This window comes from Pocillopora verrucosa, chromosome 9 (genome assembly GCF_036669915.1).
Source record: "Pocillopora verrucosa isolate sample1 chromosome 9, ASM3666991v2, whole genome shotgun sequence".
NCBI lineage: Eukaryota > Metazoa > Cnidaria > Anthozoa > Scleractinia > Pocilloporidae > Pocillopora > Pocillopora verrucosa.
In genome coordinates, this window is record NC_089320.1 from 2276359 (window position 1) to 2300751 (window position 24393).

At 37.8% G+C, this 24393-nt stretch overlaps 3 protein-coding genes across 3 annotated transcripts; all 3 read right to left on the reverse strand.

The window, feature by feature from the left end:
* Window positions 1–1040: 1040 nt before the first annotated feature.
* LOC131791351 (contactin-associated protein-like 2) lies at window positions 1041–1817 on the reverse strand. The gene has a single exon (XM_059108686.2). It carries the CDS (start codon window positions 1815–1817, stop codon window positions 1041–1043), a length of 777 nt encoding a protein of 258 aa, XP_058964669.1.
* An 8994-nt stretch (window positions 1818–10811) lies between these two features.
* LOC131791367 (contactin-associated protein-like 2) lies at window positions 10812–11585 on the reverse strand. Its single transcript, XM_059108702.2, has one exon. The coding sequence runs from the start codon at window positions 11583–11585 to the stop codon at window positions 10812–10814; it is 774 nt and encodes a 257-aa protein (XP_058964685.2).
* Window positions 11586–19832: 8247 nt separating this feature from the next.
* Window positions 19833–20624, reverse strand: LOC136283305 (contactin-associated protein-like 2). Its single transcript, XM_066171885.1, has one exon. It carries the CDS (start codon window positions 20622–20624, stop codon window positions 19833–19835), a length of 792 nt encoding a protein of 263 aa, XP_066027982.1.
* Between the last annotated feature and the right edge of the window lie 3769 nt (window positions 20625–24393).

Below are 24393 nucleotides of genomic sequence, written 5' to 3' on the forward strand. Positions count from 1 at the left end.
AAAATGGTCATGACAATTACCTGGCGCTTAAGTATCTTTCGAAAAAAAAAGATTACATTTACGAAAATAGCATTTGAAAAGTTTATGAAAGTTCTATTGCACGACTTTTTGTCGTCCTGATATAATACAACAGGGAAATGCAAATGGAAAGTTGTATCTATACTTTTTAGTAATGATTTAGTGTTAAAAATCCAGTATAGTAAATTAGGCTTAGCTTATTTGCATGCAGAGAACATTTTTTTCCTAATTTTTTTTTTTTTGTCAAGCGACAGAACATTCGGGAGGTTAATTCAATACGACTTTCTTTTAGAAGAAGATATTGCTCTGATGATGACGATAGTCTTCGGAAGAAAACAACGCTATTGTTTTTCAGATAAACAAACCTCTTAATTTCTTTTCATCATGATTTTTTTTAACTATTTGCCTATAACTCCACATTCTCCTCTCCTTCCCCTCAGCCACCGTATCTGCTCTTTAGTAACGGCAAAATTTCAATGTTAACGATATACAATGGCCGATTATATCTGCACAAAATTCGTCTTAAGCCATACACTAAAATCACCGGCTTCTGAAACCATAGTTCACTGACTCAGTGACGATTGCAATGTATTGCGTTATCTTACTGTGATGCCCTACGTCATCACAGTAAGGACATTTCTATCCCTGAATTGCACTGTGATATCACGTTCCAGTTTAAAAGAGAAACAAACTAATTGTATATGTGTTTAATAACATACTGACTGTATAGCCGAATTAAGTTTCCCGATGCACAGCTTAATAAATGATGGAATCATTTGATGCTAGGGGAGACTGGATTAGAGAGCTTTTCTATTGAGTGTCACATAACCAAAAATCAAATGAGTCAACAATCAAACAGAAAAGAGGAAGAAAACATAATGACAAAAATAATGATTACTGTGTATAACCATGCAAAAAACCTCAAGCGCAGGAATTATGACCCAGTAGTGATTGATTATAGTTTTACATATGATTTGTTACGACTATGGTCCAAGTTTTCATGTTTTCAATTTTGTATGCCTCTAGGTCATGCCATAACACTCTAGTTTTCCCAAGGTGTGGTATCCTTCGTCATGAAGTTGTGCCTGTCCCGTGTCACCAAATCTTAGCTGTTTGACGGGAAGGTGGGACTTATTGGTAAGAAAACCGCTGTCTTCCCGCCAATTCTTATCATTTTTATCACAATTACACTTCAGTGATTGGTCATCGGCGCACGATCTAGTTACACCACATGCACAGCCACCAGTTGTTAGGTTTGCTCCCCCCCAGTACATCATGTTCTGGCCGTCACGTGAAACCCACCATGAATATCCATATTTAATTAATGTGGCGTGGAAACATTCGTATTTGATGAACTGTTGACAGTTATCAGAGGCTTCCGTCAGAGCTTTTAACTGAGATATGCTGGCAGATCTGTAATGAACATCAACGGAATATTCACCGCGCTTTTCGTATCCTTTCACCTGCGTTCTGTTTTCCATGTCGTGACCGACGACTGTCACTCCAACGCCTCCTTTGTCAGTCATGTTACAGTAAACAGGGAATGGATCCTCGCCAAGAACACCGTCAAGATCGATGAGGTAATCACCACTGACGTCGCTGATGTTTGCCTTCACTTTTGTGCAGGTTTCAGGGTATTTGACATAAACGATGACACTAGTTTGAATTGAGCTGAATGCGTCAGTCACATCGCAAGTGTAGGTACCAGAATGAGATATGTTAGCAGAGAAAATGATTAAAGCATTCAAGGAGGAGTCAACAACCGCCCCTGAAGGTAAGGAGAAAGTTCCATCATACATCCACAGGATCGTTGTCTTCAGGTTGCTTGATGTAGAGCAAGGCAGGATAAGCTCTTCAGAAGCCTTCACAGTCACATTGGACGGAGGCTTTATGACAAATTTGAGACTTGAATAAACATGAAGGATAACTGACGATGAGTTGTGACCCCAAGGGTTTGCTGCAGTACACACGTAAGAGCCGTTGTCTCGTGCAGTGATATTCTTTTTTTTTTTTTTTTTTTTTTATTTTCACTTAAAGCACAAATACTAGAATAATACAAACAAATACAAAGTTAATTACACTAACGCTTACGCTACTCACTAACACTAATTACGAAAAACTGCGTTACATTACATTCACAGTCGGCTAGATTTAATTTATGTTGTGGTTATATAATAATATAAACCTAATTTGTACAAATACTTCTACATCAAATTCCTTTTTTGGTAGAACGACTGTATATACAACTGCGTCTATAACTGTTAATACCCGATACTCATCTATTACAATAACATGTTTACAATAACATGTTTTCCCATTTTTTATAATGAATAGATTCTTTTTTATTCTTTTTTGCAATCAAAAATTCAAATTTTCGAGTTTCAGATGTTTTAGCCTTCAGTAAGGATACAGACGGCTTGATATTTTTACAACGACATGAATAAATGGTATATTTTCCAAGAATGATTATGTGATTTAACAAACAATTCCCAGGGATATTATCGGAAATACCAAAGAGGATTGTTACCTCATCAAGCTTATCAATTTTCATATTGTAAGTATTTAACCAAGAAATAACCGAAAGCCAAAAGTTTTTAGTGTAGGTACAGCTGATTAGAAGATGCTCAAGAGTTTCTTCGTGATCTCCACAAAAGGTACACATCGGAGAAGGAACCAAATTCATTTTATATAGGATTTTATTGGTGTAGAGAATACGATTTAAGATTTTGTATTGAAAGGCTCTCGTTCTAGTGTCAAGAGTGACTCCACCCGGCAATAGATAAATATTTTTCCAGTCTATATTACCTGAAATATTATATACGGAATTAAACTTAGATTGGGCAGTCGGAGAAATCTGGATTCGTTTGACCAGGGTGGAATAGATTGATTTTGAAGTCATTCTAGTTATATCTTGAACATCGTCTGAAACAGTTTTGTCAATTCGGTTGTTATTATTCTCTCCAACGTTAAGGAGCTGTTTCCAGTTAGGCGGAATGGCGGAAAAAATGCCTTGTAGGAGTAAGTAATCTGACAAGGAGAGATTTTTCTCTCTAAAAGCGTCCCACCTGAAGTGATATTCAGGATGGTGAGATTTCCTTCACTAACAATGGTCCTCGCGCTGGAAAGAGTTCCATCAGACCTTTTCCATGTGATCCTATTTGGTCTAGGATTACCTGTCACGTTACACATGGCGATAACGTTCCTACCCTCGACGGTTTCAATTATTTCTGGAACAACTTCCACCAAAGGTGGTCCTAGAACACCAAAATGATAATAATCCATGGGAATAACGTAAATAGTGTCATTAATGTATCGATCAAGACCATCATTTAGATAGTAACCGTCGTCCTATGACGAAGACTTTTATGCAGTCAGCTTCATTTTACGTTATATCAGTCGATCACTAAAAGCAAGAGGCCAAGAGAGGTCCTTTGCAGGAATTCTTTGTCCATCCCAGCAATTTAAGACCGAAAAAGCCAATTAAGACCTCATATATAATTATGTGACATAGCTTTCTCCCTCACGCCCCTATTCTCCCTCTGATACCTTAAAAATTTCTCATTTATTTAAATTTAAAGATCCTCCAAACTTAACAACTTCTAGAAGAGAAATGCACGATTATTGTCAATGATCACGCCAATGCACCCCTGAAGCTCAGTTGTTAATGTTATTTCAGACTCTATTACCTGTAAATACATGAATGATACTAAAATCAATCAACTCAACATACCTTCAGTGCAGTTTTCTGCCAGTAGTCCATTTTCGCAAACACAACGATAACCCTTCTTGGTGAAACCAGTTTGGCATCGCTTTGTTGATGGACAAAGCGCATTGGGACAGTGGTTCTAGGAAGATATAAACATATTTATAGAATCTATCGCTCTGGTATTCAGCTTCTTCCTTTCTTTCAGCTAATCCATCCACACAGATTCACCCATTTATTTATTAACTTATTTCAAGATGGACGCATACATCCACCAACCCATACATGTGCTAGTGCATGCATGCATTTATACATTCATACATTCCTTTATTCATCATCATCTTTTCCTTCTACAGGAAAGAAAGTTTGAACGTGCAGTTTCCTTCACCACACAACACGAGAAGAAAAAAAATTCAAATATCTATTATTTTCTTTTGATTTTCTCTTTTCGTGCACTTAAGATACATAATCGCTTTATCGACAAAAATCAATGGAATGACTAGTGAGGATACGTCAACTCACCTTAAATGATTTGTAAACAGTCCCTTTTTTGTATCTTAGATCCTGGTGATTATTTATGTGATCTGAATCCCTCAATTCGCACAAAAGTTTTCCATTCTGTTGTGGTTTAAATTGTAGGAAACACAGTCAGCTTCCATGAAGCAGTTCACTTCACATGCGCTGGCTTTCTCAATCTCCATCATTTTGAAAACATGTTTCTCGAGGATAAAGTCCTGCTTTGCGGGGTTCATCTCTACTTTCCGATAGTTTTCTAAAAATTAAGCAAAATGAAACTATACTTTATGTATCTAGAAGAGCAACCTATTCTTGCTTGCACGCTTCAAAATCGTTCGTCTTGTGAAACTTTCTTTTTTACTATAATAATTTCTGAGACTTAAAAACCAGTTTCCATAAAGTTTTAACCATTACTTCCATCTTGATATTGTGATGATGGATGAACACTTGTTCCGAAAAAAATCGTTGTAGCAATTTATCAAGGTAAACGAGAGAAACTATGTTCTTAGCGATTTTGATCGATGATTTTTAATCCGGCCAAATCGCCGAAGTTGCCCTATTGAAGCCAGCACTAGCGTGAGTGAGTATTTCAAATAAAGTGTTTAAAAGAAGAGAAAAGAAAGGTTTTGAAAAACTGATGTAATAAAATGTACGTCAATGAATATGGAAGCAATATTCGCAGTTATAAGCACTACTTCCCGTTCAGGCCTGAATTATATTCAGGTCTTATTTTTCACTTCTGCTTAATTAAGTAGTTTTCGTAATTGCGAAGATCGCTTTCATATTCATTTCTGTATCTGCAGTTCGCATATATTATTTCCATATAGTCACGGTTAAAAGCTACGCCAGGTGGCTTTCATACTCACCTAGCTCTTTACCGCTGCAAATAGCAACCAGAAATGAAAAGAGTAACAATCTTGACCATTTCATCGCTAACTTGTCTGTTTTCTTTGTTACTTTACGAGCGAGATGGCGAATGAAAGAGTAACGTCTACTTTTCGTTTAAAATACGGCTGCTTACCCAAGTGTGTGTTTTGCCAAAAAATAAGTAAGTTTAAATTTTTAATGGAACAGTATTGGACCAACAATAGGCGATGTCATAACAGTTACATACTTAAATTTGATACGGCAAAACTTTGAAGCCGGATGAAAGAATTTACATATCGATTTACAGAGATTTTCCTATTTCTCAAAACTGTAGACCGTTTCTGTCTAGGTCGCTGTGATGATATTAACTTAATTAATCTCTACAATTGAAATTGCTTCCCCCTTCTTTATAATTTAAAGAAAAAACTTTTAGGTTGTGTTGCTTCTGAACACTCAACAGCGGCCACAATTGGTTACAATTTGATTTCATCTTCAGTTCCTCTTCAGACAAGTGAGGATTTCCGTTTACCAAAGTTATGCACGTTCTACAGATAGGAGAAGAAAATTATATCCCTCCGCTTCAAAAGGAATCAATTTTTTTTCTGAAAAAAGCAGGGATTTAAAGTGTAGGGGAAGTTGCCAAACTCAGACATCAACAAGAGTGGAAAGACTTAATTACGTCAAACTGTTTGCAAAGAGAAGCTGATTATCATATTTCGAGCGCTTCAGACCTTATTTCCTATTGTTGAGCAGAATTTCAATAAATATTGGTGATATCAAATGCATTGAGCGTTGATATTTTTATTATGTATGATCTACCTCTGAATAAAAAGGAAAATTTAATAAACTAAAATGTAGGGAATTCAAATTTGGTTACCTTTTCCTGTCCATGGGGCTTCAGCACCTGCAGTCAGTCTTATAAAGACTAATTAGGTCAAGATAAACAAACCCTTCATACACTGAAAAGGAGAAAATACGATATGTTGATACCCCTACAAACAGGTGTACCATTTTTTGGGTGATTCTAAACTATGTAATATCGTATTCCTGCTTAAGAAAGTCAGTAGGTCTGTCTTGTTGAAGAACAACATTGAAATTTCCTAGTTGCTGAGTTTACATATATAATTAGGTATTTAATGTCAAACCGCACGTATCCGTGCAGTGCCTCTCTAATAGCTATAATAGATTGCAAAACTCGCTGGCAGGTTAATTATTGGTCGTCATCGTCTGTAGGTTCTCTTTGATTTCAGCAGTGCATCGTCATCGTTAGCAGAATGCTTCACATCTATTGGAGCTTGTTTTATAGCGATCGAAGAAAAACTGATTACAAAACAGCTTTCGAACTATATTTCATGGAGATTGTGACGAGTTTGGCATTCAAGATCGACGAAAAAACTTTCGTTAAACTTTTTGTTTTTGTTCCTGTTAATTTTCACTAAAACAGTAAAAAAGACTATGGGAAAATGTTCTTGAACATGGTTATAATCCAGTTATCTACAAAAATGCTTCCTGTGCCAAATATAAGAAGATACGTATAATTTACCATATCGGTCCAGCGGCGAGGATTTCTTTCCCAACATGATCAGTTCATGTGGTTGTTTCGATGTGTTTTGTTAAAGCCGAAAGATAAATAGGCGCCACATTGGCTAATGAACGGGTGACACATTGTTTTCCATTTAAAAATGCGTTGCTCGTTGAAAAAAGGAAAGTGAAAAAAAGGAACTGAGCAAGACGTTAACAACAATGACATTTTCTAGAAAAAGCCTCGTGATTTCGGGCACTCATGACCGATATGTGATTCTGAACCCTTGTGGTCGATTTGAGATTATGGAGCATTACGGCCGATTTGTGACTTTGGACACTAGTGGCCAATTTGTAATTTGAGGCCTCAGTAGCCGATTTTTTAACCAGTTCACTAACGGCCGATTTGTGATTTTGGACTCTAGTGCCCAATTAGTGATTTTGGACATTGGTGGCCAATTTTTAATTTTGGACGCTAGTGGCCGATTTGTGATTTTGGACCCTGGTGGCCAATTTTTGATATTGAACACTAGTGGTGGATATGAAATTATTACACCCTAGAGGCCGATTTGTGACTTGGGACCCTAATGTCCGATTTGAGATTTTACACCCTAGAGGCCGATTTGTGACTTTGGACTCTAGTGTACGATTTGTGATTTTGAACCCTTGTGGCCGATTTTTGATGTTGAACACTTGCGGCCGATTTGAAATTTTGAACCCTAGTGGCCGATTTGCAATTGTGGACCCTAGTGGCCAATTTGTGATTTTGGACCTTACAGGCCGAGTTTTGATTTTGGACACAAATGGCCTATTTGTGATATTGGGCCCTGGTAGCCTGTTTGTGATTTTGGACCCTGGTGACCTGATTTCACGTTCAAAACATAGGTGGCCGATTTCTGATCGTTCATACTAGAGGTCGATTTGTGATTTTGGACATTAAGGGTCGATTTGCAATTTTGGAACCTAGAGGCCGATTTGTAATTTTGAACCTTAGTAACCGATTTGTGATTATGGCGGATTTGTGAGTTTGGACACTAGTGGCCGATTTGGGATTTTGGACCCTATTGGGCGATTTGAGATTTTGGACACTGATGGCCGATTTGAGATTTTGGACCCTAGTGGTCGATTAGTGATTTTGGACCCTGGTGGACTATTTTTGATTTTGGAGAATAATGGCCGATTTGTGATTTTTGACCCTAGTGGCCGATTAGTGATTTTGGACTCTAGTGGAGTATTTGTGATTTTGGACTCTGGTGGACCCTTTTTGTGATTTTGGACGTTGAAGTCTAATTTGTGATACCAAACAATAGTGGCCGGTACAAAATTTTCCACCTTAGTGGCCAATTTGGGTCTTTGGACCCTAGTGTCCGATATGTGATTTTGGACACTAATTGACGATTTGTGAGTGAGCAAAGATCTCATTTAGTTTTCCTGTTGGACTCATTCTGAGTTTCAAACTTTTTTCTTTGGGAGACACTAGCTTTTATATCATCAGAATTCGAAAGGTGAACACAATATATACTATCCTTTTGTAATCAAAGGGCATTAAAAGCCAACAATCTGTCTGCGCATCGCCTATTCAACTGTTTGTTCGACGTCTTCCAAGACCTACAGAACACCGCAAGGAAATCTGAATTTCAAAAGCAGGGCTAATCTTACTTTCATTATTTCAGAGAGCCAGACAAGTGACAAGCAACAGCAAAGCTCTAACTTGGCTTTGATCTATGTTAAAATGGCCCCAGTGATGGGTGTGACGTGGATTTTTGGGATTGGTGCTGACCTACAGGCTCTTTCATTCCTGTGGTACCCGTACGTTGTTCTAAACAGTCTTCAAGGTGAGTGAAGAGTCAGCGTTTGGGGCCAGAGAAAAATTGGAACGTTTTCTTCACTGGAATCACCAGAAACAAGTTTTCCGATGCAGTAGCTGACCTTAAATTAGAGAAAACAGTCTCACTGTAATAGTTATTGGTTGATCACATTAAATAGTTCCTATGGTATCGAAACTAAAATCTGTCATAAGCAAGAGCTACTGGACGGAATAAATAAAAAGTAATTAACTTTTTTCTAAAGTTCTAAAGATTTAAATTTTAGGGTTAACTACCCCAGCATATAACCTAGAAAAATGTATGGATTTGTTGCCAACAAGACTGCTAGGCTTAATGCCAGCCCAGAAAAAGATGTTGAAATGTCTACCAGATAAAGTGTTAATGGATTTAGGAGCAAAAATTGGTCTCGATTAACGCAACGAAGAGATCATTTTCTTCAAAATAAGTCTGCAATATATTCAGATTTTCGTTAATTTCAAAATTTTCTAAATGGAAGCCCTTCGGACAGTTTTTTGCTTTTTTATATTTTTAGAGTGTGTAGCACCAACGAGGCGCTACGCGCATCGATAGCTATAATCTCGAATGAATAACTGTTTTATTAGATTTCATTAGATCCTGAATGTTTCGATATTTACAGTCATTGTTCGGCTCCGTAACAGTTGGTGCTATCCATTTCCTGATAATCTGCTTACAGAGAACCAATCAGAACACCAGAAACGCAATACTCAGAACTAAAACTTTGAGAACTAAATAATTTAAAGACTTTATGAAAGTAATTTACATTAGGAGAGTGCGTAAGCATTTGATTGTTTAAAAGTGATTTAAAAGGTGAACGCTTACAAATTTTGGCGTTACTACTCTGTTTCAGGTCCACATTTAGCATGTTCCATTTCTTGACTGCTCTTACACAGAATGTCCGACCACCTTCCTTTTTCTCTTTTATTGTATTCTAATAACATTCTTATGATCCCCCTCATTGGCAGTCGATTTGACAGTCATTTCTATAGTACCCCCTTTATTCTCCTTTTCAACGACAGCTCATCCCTCCTTTCCTCCTGAAAGTCATGTGATTCCTCCTAAAATAAAACTAGGGACTGGACCCTAAGATGTATTGATTTATATGTGATTCTACTGACGACAATGAAATCAATCGGAAACACCAGTGAAAGAAAGGGAAAACAAAATAAAACATTTTATCTGAAAGCGTTTTTCCTCAAGAAGGCTTGAAGATGGTCAAAACAATTACCTGATGGTTGAGCATTTTTCAAAAGAGGGAAGATAACATTCACTTAAATAGCGTCTAAATACTTTATGAAAGTTCTATTGAACGACATTTTGCAGTCCAGACATAATGCAACATTAAAAATGCAGTTGGAAAATTGTATCTATACTTTTTAGTACTGATTTAGTGCTAAAAGTCCAGTTAGCAATATAAGCTTAGCTTATTTGGGTGCAGAGAACATTTTTTTCTAATTTTTTTTTTTTTTTTGGTCAAGCGACAGAACATTTAGAAGGTAAATTCAATACGACTTTCTTTTAGGTTCCAAACCTCGAGTTACGCAGAGAGTGATTAACCTGTTCTGTTCTAAACTGATATTCAAAAGACGTTGTAAATATAGGGAATCCTTTGGTAGAAGAAGCTATTGCTTTGGTGATGACGACAGTCGGATGAAAACAACGACATTGTTCTTTAGATAAACAAATCTCTTAATTTCCCTTGATCTTGACTCTTTTGACGATTTTCCAGTAACTTCCTATTTTCCTCTCCCTCCCCTCAACCACAGTATCTGCTCTTTTAGTACGGCAAAATTTCAGTGTTAACGATATACAATGGCCATTTAAGTCGTCTTAAGTCATACATGAAAATCACCGGCTTATGGAACCATACTTCATTGACTCAGTAATGATTGCAATGTATTGTGTAACCTTAATGTCATGCATTGCCCTACGTCACCACAGTAAGGACATTTCTGTTACTGAATTGCATTGTGATATCGAGAAACAAACAAATTGTTTATGTGTTTAATAACATACTGACTCTATTGCTGAATTAAGTTTCTCGATTTACAGCTTTTAAGCTGTAATAATTAAAATTATTGAAGGAATCATTTGATGCGGGGGTAGAATAGATTAGAGAGCTCTTCCATTAAGTATCGCATTTCCACAAATCAAATGAATCAACAATCAAACAGAAAAGAGGTGGAAAACATAATGCGAAAAATAATGAGTGCTGTGCGTAACCATGCAAAAAAAGCCTCAAGCGCAGGATTCACATCAAGCGACCCAGTGGTGATGGTTATGGTTTTACATATGATTTGTGACTGTGGTCCAAGTTTTCATGTTTTCAATTTTGTCTGCACCTAGGTCAGACCATAGCACTCTAGTTTTCCTAAGGTGTGGTATCCTTCTTCATCAAAATATGGATCTCCCGTGTCACCAAATCTTAGCTGTTTGACGGGAAGGTGGGACTTTATGGTAAGAAAACCGCTGTCTTCCCGCCAATTCTTATCATTTTTATCACAGTTACACTTCAGCGATTCGTCATCGGCGCACGATCCAGTTAAACCACATGCACAGCCACCAGTTGATAAGTTTGCTCCCCCCCAGTATGTCATCTTCTGGCCGGCACGTGAAACCCACCATGAAAATCCACGTTTAATTAATCTGGCGTGAAAACATTCGTATTTGATGAACTGTTGACAATTATCAGAGGCTTCCGTCAGAATTTTTAATTGAGATATGGTGGCAGATCTGTAATGAACATCAAGGGAATATTCACCACGCCCGTCGTATCCTATCACCTGCGTTCTATTTTCACTGTCGTGACTGACGACTGTCACTCCAACGCCTCCTTTGTCAGTCATGTTACAATAAACTGGAAATGGATCCTCGCCATGGACACCGTCAGGATCGATGAGGTAATCACCACTGACGTCGCTGATGATTGCTTTCACTTTGCTGCAGGTTTCAGGGTATTTGACAAGAACGGTGACACTTGTTCGAATTGAGCTGAATGCATCAGTCGCATTGCAAGTGTAAGTACCAGAATGAGACATGTTAGCAGATAAAATGATCAAAGCACTCAAGGAGTCGACAGCCGCCCCTGAAGGTAGGGAAAACGTTCCATCATACATCCATAGGATGGTTGGCTTCAGTTCGCTTAAAGCAGAGCAACGCAGAATGACAGCTTCATAAGCCATCACTGTCACATTGCACGGAGGCTTTATGACAAATTTGAGAGCTGAATAGACAAGAAGGTGAACTAACGATGATTTGGTACCCCAGGGGTTTGTCGCAGTACACACGTAAGAGCCGTTGTCTTGTGTAGTGACATTCAGTATGGTGAGATTTCCTTCGCTAACAATGGTCGTCGCGCTGGATAGAATTCTATTAGACTTTTTCCATATGATCCTGTCTGGTTTAGGATTAGCTGTAACGTTACATATTACAGTAATGTTCCTACCCTCCACAGTTTCAATTATGTCGGGAACAGCTTGCACCAAAGGCGGTCCTAGAACACCAAAATGATAATGAGCCATGGGAATAACGTAAATAGTCTCATTACTGCATCGATCAAGACCATTGTTTACTTTATTCAAGATCTGATAGTAACCGCTGTTCTGAGGCGACGACTTTTCTGCAGTCAGCTCCATTTTAAGTTAGACCTGTCACCAGTCGGGTGACACTATATCGAAGGCGTCCGTCGAGGGCAAGAGTATACGGTAATTTTGGTCAGCGGGAAAATTATGAAACCCGCGAATATTGGGAAAGCCCGCGAATATTGGGAAAGCCCGCGAATATTGGGAAAGCCCGCGAATATTGGGAAAGCCCGCGAAAGTATGACATCTAAAAACTGAAGACAATTTTTGATTAGGACACTAGAATGCTTAATGATGGTTGCGACTAATCATTCTTTTGTAAATAAATCGGAGATCGACTTCCTCGTGGAAAACTTTGAAAATTGTTCTGTTGAAAACCAGTACTTCTTGGGTTATTTCGACGGGAAAAGAGACGAGTTCGAGGATATGCTCGAGAGGTTTCTTATTAGTTCCACATGCTTTGTAAAGATTGCCTTGCACTCAAAGGAGCTAAATCACAAGAGGTTTTCCAAAAATGGTAGGCAGTTTCTTTTATTTTTAGCTGATTTTTGTGCCCTTATCAATTCAGTGTGAGCCTTGTAGAGACTTGATCTTTTGCCGCAATTTTGTAAAAACTTACGCAATGCACCGGGCGTAAAAGTGTTGAAATATTTAAAAGTATTTCATATATAGGAAAGCCCTTGGAAAACACTCTAAGTGTGTAATCTATTATATCTAAGTACTTTTTGAAATTATGCATTTGTAGCGTCTCCCGTCTTTGAACACAATGGTAATAATGTACCGATCCAATTTTTTGGCAAACCGTTTACCATTGTAAGCAATAAAACTCGGCATTGCCTCCACAGACCAACAAAGGTGAGAATTACTTTTGAAAACAGAGTTTGAAATATAATGAAACGTACCAGTGGTATTCGATTTTTGCATAACCCGCGAAACTGTTTTAATTTTTCTAGGTATTTTAGTGGAGGATTCCATCGAGATTTTCGCATACTGAGGAAACAAAATCGGGAAGGTCATTTACACCATTTACTTCAGAATTCCCCATAAACGTAGGGTGAAGAATTCTTTAAGAGTGTATGCGTGTTGTTTTGGTAAATAACACTGTAATGTATTTCAACTTGTTTGTGAGCCCTTTTAAGCAACACGATATGTCTGTAATGACTAGAGTGCCAAACTCTATTCTTTAATTTTGATCTTCTCCACACTGTGGTTATGGTTCATGACCAGATATTTTAACGAAAATTATCGCGAAGGCGCCTTCCCATCACCTTTGTTTACTTTGTAAGTCACGCAAGCGTGCAAGCGTTACTACCGATCACGTTTACGCAACGTTTTAGGACAACTCGGCATCTATTGTCCATTCAGTTTTTATGAAAACCTGAAATCCTCAAGATGTCGGTGGATGGTGGATGAAAGCTACAGATATGCCCGCGGGTTTGAGGCAATCGGTGACCTCATTGGTGTATAAACTATACACTGATATGCTTTTTTAGCTCGATTAACGCCTGCATTTTGAGAATTCTTTCGTACAAATTGGTGAATTTTGATACGCAAACAAAGGTCTAAGAGAAGGCTCTCCTCTGATCACGCTTGTATGAAAAATATTTCAGCTGAAGTTTCCATATTTTGTCTGCTAATCGAAGGCACCTTTTAACTTGTAGCAAGATAGAATTCCATGAGCTATATTATTTCAGTCGGTGCGCGCTAGACAAAATCTGTGAAATTTACACTTTCGATCGCTGTCCACACAGGTGTACTGGCCAAAAATCATTTTTGGCTTGTAGCGACGCAAAAAAAGGGAATTGGAGAACAACTAAACTATTTTTGAAACATGTGTCCTAAACCCTTTTCATGGGCAAAAAATAAAGTTTTCCGTCGGGAAGTCGAGAGGACCGCTCTGAGCGAGAGCGGCACTTAAGACCTTACATATATTCATGTGGTATAGTTTTCTCCTTCACGCCCTTATTTTCCTTCTGATACCTAAACAAATTTTTCATTTATTTAAATTCAAAGGTCCTCCAAATTGAACGACTTCTAAAAGAGAAATGCACGATTATTGTCGATGACCAATCAACTCAACATACCTTCAGTGCAGTTTTCTCCAAGTAGTCCATTTGCGCAAACACAGCGATAACCCTTCCTGGTGAAGCCAGTTTGGCATCGCTTTTTCAATGGACAAAGCGTACTGGAACAGAGGTTCTGTGAAGATATAAAGATATTTATAGAATTTATTGCTCTGGTACCCTTCCTCCTCCCTTCTTCCAGCTAATTCATCCATACCGATCCACTTATTTACTTATTTAGTAATTTCAAAATGCACGAAAACATCCATCAATTCATTCACGCATTCATGCATTCATCCATCCTATGTATCCTATGAATTTAAAATATATGATCGTTTTATCCCCGAAAACTTCACGGAATTGTATGTGAGAATAAGTCAGCTTACCTTAAATGATTTGTAAACAGTCCCTTTTTTGTATCTTAGATCCTGTTGATTATTTGCGTGATCTGAATCGCTCAATTCGCACAAAAGTTTTCCATTCTGTTGCGGTTTTAGATTGTAGGAAACACAGTAAGCTTCCACGAAGCAGTTCACTTCACATGCGCTGGCTGTCCCAATCTCCATTATTTTGAAAACATGTTTCTCGAGGATGAAGTCCTGCTTTGCGGGATTCATCTCTACTTGCCGACAGTTTTCTTAAAATTAAGCAAACTGAAATTAATTTCCATAAATTTTTAACCATTACTTTTGTCTTGATATTGTGGTGATTGATGAACTCTTGTTCCGAAGAAAATCTTTGCACCAATTCAACAAGGTAGGCGATAGAAACAATTTTCTTAGCGATTTTGATCGATAATTTTTTTTAATCCGGCCAAATCGCAGAAGTTACCCCATTGAAGCCAGCACTAGTGTGAGTGAGTATCAAAAGTAAAGTTTTCAAAAGAAAAGAAAAGAAAAGAAAAGAATGGTTTTAAAAAATTTATTTAATAAAATTTATGTCAATTAACATGCATGTGATCTTCGTGGTTATGAACACCACTTCCCGTACAGGCCTGAATTATTTTCAAGCCTTTTTTTTCACTACTGCTTAAGTAGTTTTCATAACTGCGAAGATCGCTTGCGTATTCATTTCTATATCCCCAGTTCATATATATGATTTTCATATATTTATAGTCAAAAGTTATGCCAGGTGGTTTTAATACTTACCTTGCTCATTACCGTTGCAAATTCCAACCAGAAATGAAAATATTAAGAATCCTAACGATTTCATTGCCAACTTGTCTGTTTTCTTTGTTACTTTACGAGCAAGATGGCGAATAAAAGAGTAATGGCAACTTTCCGTTTAGAATACGGCTGCTTACCTCAGTGTGTGTTTTGCGACAAAATAACTTAGTTTAAATTTTCAATGGAATAGTATTGGAAAAACACAAGGGGGTGGTATAGTGGCTATATTGAATATAATACTGAAAACAGTGAAGCCGGATCAAAGAATTTACTTATCGATTTACAGAGATTTTTACTTCCTATTTTTCGAAACCGGAGATCATTTTCCCTCTCAACTTCAGTTCCTCTTTAGACAAGTGCTATATGGGGATTTCCGTTTACAAAAGTTATAGAGTTTCTTAAGGTAAGATAAGAAAATTATATTCTTCCACTGTATAGGGAATTTATTTATTTTTTCTAAAAAAGGAAGAGATTTTAAGTATAATGGAAGTCACGCAACTGAGACATCAACAAGACTGGAAAGGATTACGTCAAACTGTTTGGAAAGAGAAGCTGATTATCATATTTTCCTTGCTTCAGGCTTTAATTACTATTTTTGAGCAGAATTTCAATGAACTTTGCTGTTTATCAAATGCATTGGGTGTTGATATTTTCATCACGTACGAATTACCTTCCAATAGAAAAGAAAAAGTTCGAAAATAAACTCTAAGGAAATCAAATTTGGTTACCAGTTCTTGTCAACGGGGCTTTAGCACCTGCACTCAGTCTAATTAAGACACAACATAAAGATAAATACACCCTCCCAACACTGGAAAGGAGAAAATACGAAGATTTGTGTCAATACCCCTATTACAAACAGGTATACCATCCTTTGGGTGATTCCAAATTATGTAATATCGTATTCCTGCTTAAGAAAGGCAAGAAAGCCATCTTGTTAAAGTTCAATATTGGAATTTCCCGGTTGGTAAGTTTACATATAATTATACTTGTGACGAATTTAGGTTATATATTTTATTTTAAACCGCATGTATCCATGCAGCGCCTCTCTAATGATTATAATGATTACAATGCATCGTATAACTCGCTGACAGGTTGATCAATTATTGGTCGTCTTTGTCTGTAGGTTCTCCTTCATTTCGGCGATGCATCGTCATCGTTAACAGAATGCTTCACATCTATTGCAGCTTGTTTAATTGCGATCGAAGAAAAACAATTACACAACAGCTTTCTAACCTTTTCTCATGAGAACTTGTGACGATTTTGGCATTCTAGACAGACAGAAAACATTTGTGGAACTTTTTTTTAAAACACTAAAAAGAAAATTTTGAAAAAAGTTGTTGAACATGGTTATAATTCAGCTGTCTATGAAAATGCTTCCTTTGCCAAATATATGAAGATTTCAGCGTAGATTTCCTTCTCAACATGACCAGTTCGTGTGGTTGTTTCGATGTGGTGTTAAAGCTGAACAATTAACAGGCGCCACATCGGCTAATAATTGGGTGACACATTGTTTTATATCTAAAAATGAGTTGCTCGTTGAAAAAAGAAAAGTGAGAAAGGAATTAAGAATGACGTCAACGCGATGTGATTTTGGACACTCACGGCCGATATGTGATTCTGGTCCCTAGTGGCCGATTTGTGATTTTGAACCCAACTAGATGATTTGTGATTTTTCACCCTAGTGGCCGATTTGTGAATTTTGGACACTAGTGGCCGATTTGTATACCGGACCCTAGAGGCCGACTTGTGATTTTGGACACTAGTGGCCCATTCATGATTTTGGAAAATAGTGTCCGATTTATGGTTTTTGATCCTAGTGGCCGATGTGGTTTAAGGACCCAGGTGGCCGATTTCCGATTGTCCATACTGGTGGCCGATTTGTGATTTTGGACCCTAGTGACTGATTTGTGAGTTAAGACCCTAGTGGCCAATTAGTGATTTTGGACCCTAGTGGCCGATTTGTGATTTTGGACCCTGGTGGACCGTTTGTGATTTTGGACGCTAAAAGCCAAGCCGATGTGGTTTCAGACCCAGGTGGCCGATTTCCGATTGTCTATAATGGTGGCCAATTTGTGATTTTGGACCCCAGTGACCGATTTGTGAGTATAGACCCTAGGGGCCAATTAGTGATTTTGTACCCTAGTGGCCGATTTGTGATTTTGGATCCTGGTGGACTATTTGTGATTTTGGACGCTAAATGCCAATTTGTGATATTAAACGCTTGTGGCAGATATGAAATTTTGCACCCTAGTGGCCAATTTGTGATTTTGGACCCTAGTAGACGATTTGTGATCTTGGACCCTAGAGGCCGATTTGTGATTTTGAACACTAGCGATCCATTTGGAATTTTGAACCCTAGCGGCCGATTTGGAATTTTAGACCCTAGTAGCCAATTTTAACTTTCGAACACAAGTGGTCGATTTCTGATTTTGGACCTTAGAGGCCGATTTCTGATTTTGGACACCAGTAGACGATTTGTGAGAAAGCAGAGATCTTCTCATTCATTTTGCCTGCTGGACTAATTCTGATTTTCAACTTCTTTTCTCTAGGATACACTAGCTTTCATATCATTAGAATTCGAAAGGTGAGTACAATATATACTATGCTTATTTAAACAAAGGGAATTGAAAGCCAACCGTCTGTCTGTCTGCGCTTTGCCTATGCAACTGTTTGTCCGACGGCTTGCATGACCTACAAAACACCGCAAACAAATCTGAATTTTAAAACAAGGGCTATTCACATTTTGGTTATTTCAGAGAGCCAGACAAGTAACCTAGCCACAGCAAAGCTCTAACGTGGCTTTGATCTTTGTTAAAATGGCCTCAGTGATGGGTGTGACATGGATTTTTGGGATTGCTGCGAACCTAAAGGCTCTTTCATGCCTGTGGTACCCGTACGTTGTCCTAAACAGTCTTTAAGGTAAGTGCCCTTCAGCCTAACAAAGCTGGTTGGGGCCGGAGAAAGAATGGGAGGCTTTCTTCATTGGAATCAACAGAAACAAGTTTTCCAATGTAGCAGTCTCACTGTAATAATTGTTGGTTGATCACATTAAATAGTTCCTATGGCAATGACACTGAAATCTGTCACAAGCAAGAACTACTGGATGGAATAAATACAAAGAAATGAACTTTTTTCAACATTTAACAGAGTGAAGTGTAAAAAATAGACACAATCGAAATTTCGAGTTGTGTCTTAAGTTTTAGGGTTAACTACCCCAGTATATAACCTAGGAAAATGTATGGATTTGTTTCCAACAAGACTGCTAGGCTTGATGCCACCCCCAAAAAAAGTGTTGAAATGTCTACCAGATAAAATGTTAATGAATTTAGGAGCAAAACTTGGTCTCGATTAACGTAACGGAGCGATTATTTACTTCAAAATAAGAGTCTGTAAGAGTCTGCAGTCTGCAGTCTGAACTTTAATATAGTCTGCAATATATTCGGATTTTCATGCATTTCGCAGTGTTCTCCATGGAGTGATTGCATAAAGCCTTTTTCCTTGGCTACACCATTTAATATGATTTGATTGGCACCAGACCTCTGTGAGGATGAATTACTTAACATGACGTCTTTTCAAGAAATTCTACTTTTATCACTTTAATTATTTGCCTTTCTTCGCGTTCTCTTCATTTACCTGTCCTTTGCTAAAACTGGGTATTATTTATAAAAGTAATTTAAATTCAGTGAGTGCGTAAGCATTTGATTGTTAAAATTTTTGGCGTTACTTCTCCGTTTTAGGTGCACATTTAGCATGTTCCACTTCTTGACTGCTCTTACAAAGAATGTTCGATCACCTTCGTTTTTCTTTTTTATTGTATTCTAATAATATTCTTATGATCCCCCTCATTGGCAGTCGATTTGACAATCAATTCTACAGTACCCCCTTTGTTCTCCGTTGTCAATGACAGCTCATCCCTTCTTCCGTCTTGAAAATCATGCGACTGCTCCTGAAATAAAACTAGGGACTGGATCCTAAGATGTATTGATGAACATGTGATTCTACAGACGACAATTAAATAAATCGGAAACACCAGTGAAAGAAAGGGAAAACAAAATAAAACATTTTACCGGATAGCGATTTTCGCAGTGAGTATACAATTTCTTTGATTCTTACTTTTCATAATCTCGACTCAAGAAGTCTTGAAAATGGTTAAAACAATTATCTGATGGTTGAGCATCTTTCGAAAAAGGAAGTATTTACACTCACTAAAATAACATTGGAAAAGTCCATGAAAGTTCTATTGAACGACATTTTGCAGTCGCCATATAATGCAACAGTAAAAATGCAGTCGGAATACTATATTTTTACAGCATTAGTACTGATCTAGTGTTAAAAATCTGGTATAGTACTTGAAAATGCAATGTAAGCTTAGCTTGTTTGAATGCAGAGAACAATTTCTTTTGATAATTTTTTTTCAAGCGACAGAACATTCAAAAGGAAAGTTCAATGCGACTTTATTTTAGCTTTTCAACCATTGAGTTATGCAGGGGATGATTAACCTGTTTTTTTTCCAAACCGATATTTAAAATACGTAGTGACTGGTAACCGAGTTTTCATGTTTTCAATTTTGTTTGCACCTGGATCAGACCATAGCACTCCAGTTTTCCTAAGGTGTGGTATCCTTTTTCATATTCTTGCCCCGTGTCACCAAATCTTAGCTGTTTGACGGGAAGGTGGGACTTGATGGTAAGAAAACCGCTGTCTTCTCGCCAATTGTTATCATTTTTATCACAGTTACACTTCAGTGATTCGTCATCGGCGCACGATCCAGTTAAACCACATGCACAGCCGCCAGTTGTTAAGTTTACTCCCCCCCAGTAAGTCAGTTTTTGGCCGTCACGTGAAACCCACCATGAATATCCACCTTCAATTAATCTGGCGTTAAAACACTCGTATTTGATGAACTGCTGACAATTATCGGAGGCTTCCGTCAGACCTTTTAATTGAGATATGCTGGCAGATCTGTAATGAAAATCAACGGAATATTTACCAGACCCTTCGTATCCTATCACCTGCGTTCTATTTTCACTGTCGTGACCAACGACTGTCACTCCAACCCCTCCTTTGTCAGTCATGTTACAGTAAACAGGAAATGGATCCTCCCCAAGAACACCGTCAGGATCGATGAAGTAATCACCACTAACGTCGATGATGTTTGCCTTCACTTTGGAGCAGGTTTCAGGGTATTTGACATGAACAGTGACACTTGTTTGAATTGAGCTGAATGCATCCGTCGCATTGCAAGTGTAGGTACCAGAATGAGATATGTTAGCAGATAAAATCATCAAAGCATTCAAGGAGTCAACAGACGCCCCCGAAGGTAAGGAAAAAGTTCCATCGTACATCCATAGGATGGTTGGCTTCAGGTCGCTTGAAGCAGAGCAACGCAGATCGACAGCTTTATACGCCATCACTGTCACATTCGACGGAGGCTTTATGACAAATTTGAGAGCTGAATAAACACGAAGGAGAACTGATGATGATTTGGTACCCCAGGGGTTTGTCGCAGTACACACGTAAAAGCCGTTGTCTTTTGTAGTGATATTGAGTATGGTGATATTTCCTTCACGAGTAATGGTCCTCGCGCTGGAAAGAATCCCATCAGACCTTTTCCATATGATCCTGTCTGGTTTAGGATTACCTGTCACATTACACATTACAGTAACGTTCCTACCCTCCACAGTCTCAATTATGTCGGGAACAACTTGCATTGAAGGCGGTCCTAGAACACCAAAATGACAATAAGCCATGGGAATAACGTAAACAATCTCCATCATCGATCAAGACTATCATTTACTTTATACAAGATCTGATAGTAACCGCCGTTCTGAGCCGACGACTTTTATGCAGTCAGCTTCATTTTATGTCAGACTTATTACCAGTCGATCACTATGGCAAGAGGCCAAGAGAGGTCCTCTGCAAGAATTCCTTGTCCATCCCAGCAATTTAAGACCACAAAAGCCATTTAAGACCTCATATGTAATCATGTGGTAAAGCTGTCTCCCTCACACCTCCATTGTCCTCCTGATACCTTAAAAATTTCTTAGTTACTCAACATACCTTCAGTGCAGTTTTCTCCCAGTAGTCCATTTGCGCAAACACAACGATAACCCTTTCTTGTGCAGCCAGTTTGGCATCGCTTTGTTGATGGGCAAAGCCTACTGGAACAGCGGTTCTGCGAAGATATAAAAATATTTATAGAATATGTCGTTCCGGTACCCAGCTTCCTCCCCTCTTCCGGCTAATCCATCTATAGAAATGCACCCATTTATTTATAAATAAATTTCAAGATTCATGCCTACATTCATCATTTCATACATGTCCGAATGCATACGTGCATTTACGCACGTGCATTCATGCATCCAGGCATTTATCCATCCTATGCATCCTCTTTTCCATCTACAGAAAAGAAAGTTTGAACGTATGGTTTTCTTCACCAGACAACATTAAAAGTGAAAAAAAACTCACATATCTCTTTCATTTTTTATTTGGTTTTCTCTTTTCATACTTTTAAGATACATGATAATTTTATCGACGAAAACTTAACGGAATTACTGATGAGAATAGGTCAACTCACCTTAAATGATTTGTAAATAGTCCCTTCTTTGTATCTTAGATCCTGTTGATTATTTGCGTGATCTGAATCACTCAATTCGCACAAAAGTTTTCCATTCTGTTGCGGTTTTAGATTGTAGGAAACACAATCAGCTTCCATGAAGCAGTTCACTTCACATGCGCTGGCTGTCTCAATCTCCATCATTTTGAAAACATGTTTCTCGAGGATGAAGTCCTGCTTTGCGGGGTTCATCTCTACTTGCCGACAGTTTTCTAAAAATTAGGCAAAATGAAAGTATGGTTTCTGTATCTAGAAGAGCAACCTATTCTTTCAAGGACGCATCAAAATTGTTCGTCTTATGAAACTTTCTTTTTCATACAATAATATCTGAGACTTAAAAAACTAATTTCCATAAAGCTTTAACCATTACTTCCATCTTGATGTTGTGATGATGGATGAACACTTCTTCCGAAAAAAAAATCGTTCAATCAAATCAACAAGGTGAACGATAGAAGCTATGTTCTTAGTAATTTTGATCGATGATTTTTAAACCGGCCAAATCGCAGAAGTTACCCTATTGAAGCCAGCACTAGCTTGAGTGAGTAAAGTGTTCAAAAGAAAAGAAAAGAAAAGTTCTAAAAAATTGATTTAATAAAATTTACACCTGTGAATATGCAAGCGATCTTCGCAGTTATGAGCACTACTTCCCATGCAGGCTTGAATTTTTTAGGCCTAATTTTCACTTCTGCTTAATTAGTTTTCGTGTTTCATATTCATTTCTATATCCACAGGTCGCATATATGATTTTCATATATTTACGGTCAAAAGTTATGCCAGGTGGCTTTAATACTCACCTTGCTCTTTACCGCTGCAAATACCAACCAGAAATGAAAAAAGTAAGAATCCTGACAATTTCATCGCTTACTTGTGTGTTCTCTTTGTTGCTTTACGAGCGATATGGCGAATGAAAGAGTAACGTCAACTTTCCGTTTGGAATACGGCTGCTTACCCCAGTGTGTGTTTTGCGACAAAAAAACTCACTTTCAATTTTTGATGGAACAGTATTGGACGAACATTAGGCGATGACATAGCGGTTACATAATTAAATTTGATACGGCGAAACGATCAAGGCGGATCAAAAGATTTACATATCGATTTACAGAGGTTTTTCTATTTCTCGAAACTGCAGACCGTTTCTGTCTAGGTCGCTGTGATAAGATTATCGTTATTAATCTCTACAATTGGAATTGTCTCCCCTTTTTTAAACTTTTAAGTTGTGTTGCTTCTGAGCACTTAGCAGGTGCCACAACTGGTTACAATTTGATTTCATCTTAAGTTGCTCTTCAGACAAGTGAGGATTTTCCTTTACCAAAGTTATGCTCGTTCTAAAAATAAGAATTATTATATCCCTCCAATTTAAAAGGAATTATTTTTTTTCCTGAAAAAAGCAGGGATTTAAAGTATGGGGGAAGTTGCCAAACTCAAACATCAGCAAGAGGGGAAAGAACTAATTACGTCAAACTGTGTCATACTGCAAAGAAAAGCTGATTATTATATTTTGCGCGCTACAAGCCTTAATTGCTATTGTTGAGCAGAATTTCAATGAATATTGGTGCTTATCAAACTCATTGAGCGTTGATATTTTTATCATGTATGAGTTACCTCTGAATAAAGAGGAAAATGTAAGAAACTAAAATCTAGGGAAATCAAATTTGGTTACCATTTCCTGTCAACGGGGCTTCAGCACCTGCAGTCAGTCAAATAAAGACTAATTAGCTCAAGATAAACAAACCCTCCATACACTGAAAAGGAGAAAATACGAAGTATGTGTTGATACCCCTATTACAGGTATACCATTTTTTGAGTGATTATAAATTATATAATATCGTATTCCTGCTCAAGAAAGTCAAGAAGTCTGTCTTGTTGAAGAACAATATTGAAATTTCCCAGTTGGTGAGTTTACATATAGTTATATTGGTGACAAAATAGGTAAAATTTTTATGTTAAACCGCACGTTTCCGTGCAGTGCCTCTTTAAGGATTATGATAGATTGTATAACTCACTAACAGGTTGATTATTGGTCCTCAATGTTTGTGGGCTCTCTCTGATTTCAGTGATGTATCGTCATCGTTAACAGAATGCTTTACATCTACTAGGGCTTGTTTTATTGTGATCGAAGAAAAACACTGATTACAAAACAGCTTTTGAACTATTTTGCATAAGAAATTGTGACGAGTTTGGCGAGTTTCAGTTTAGCAACGAAGATTTCTTTCCTAACATGATCAGTTCGTGTGGTTGTTTCGATGTGTCGTGTTAAAGCCGAACAGCAAACAGGAGCCACATTGGCTAACGAATGGGTGACACATTTATATATCTAAAAATACGTTGCTCGTCGAATAAAGAAAAGTGGAAAAGGAACTGAGCACGACGTTAACAACAATGACATTTTCTGAGAAAAAGGCTTGTGATTTCGGACACTCATGACTGATATATGATTCTGGACCCTAGTGGCCGATTTGCGATTTTGGACCCTAGTGATCAATTTGTGATGATGGACC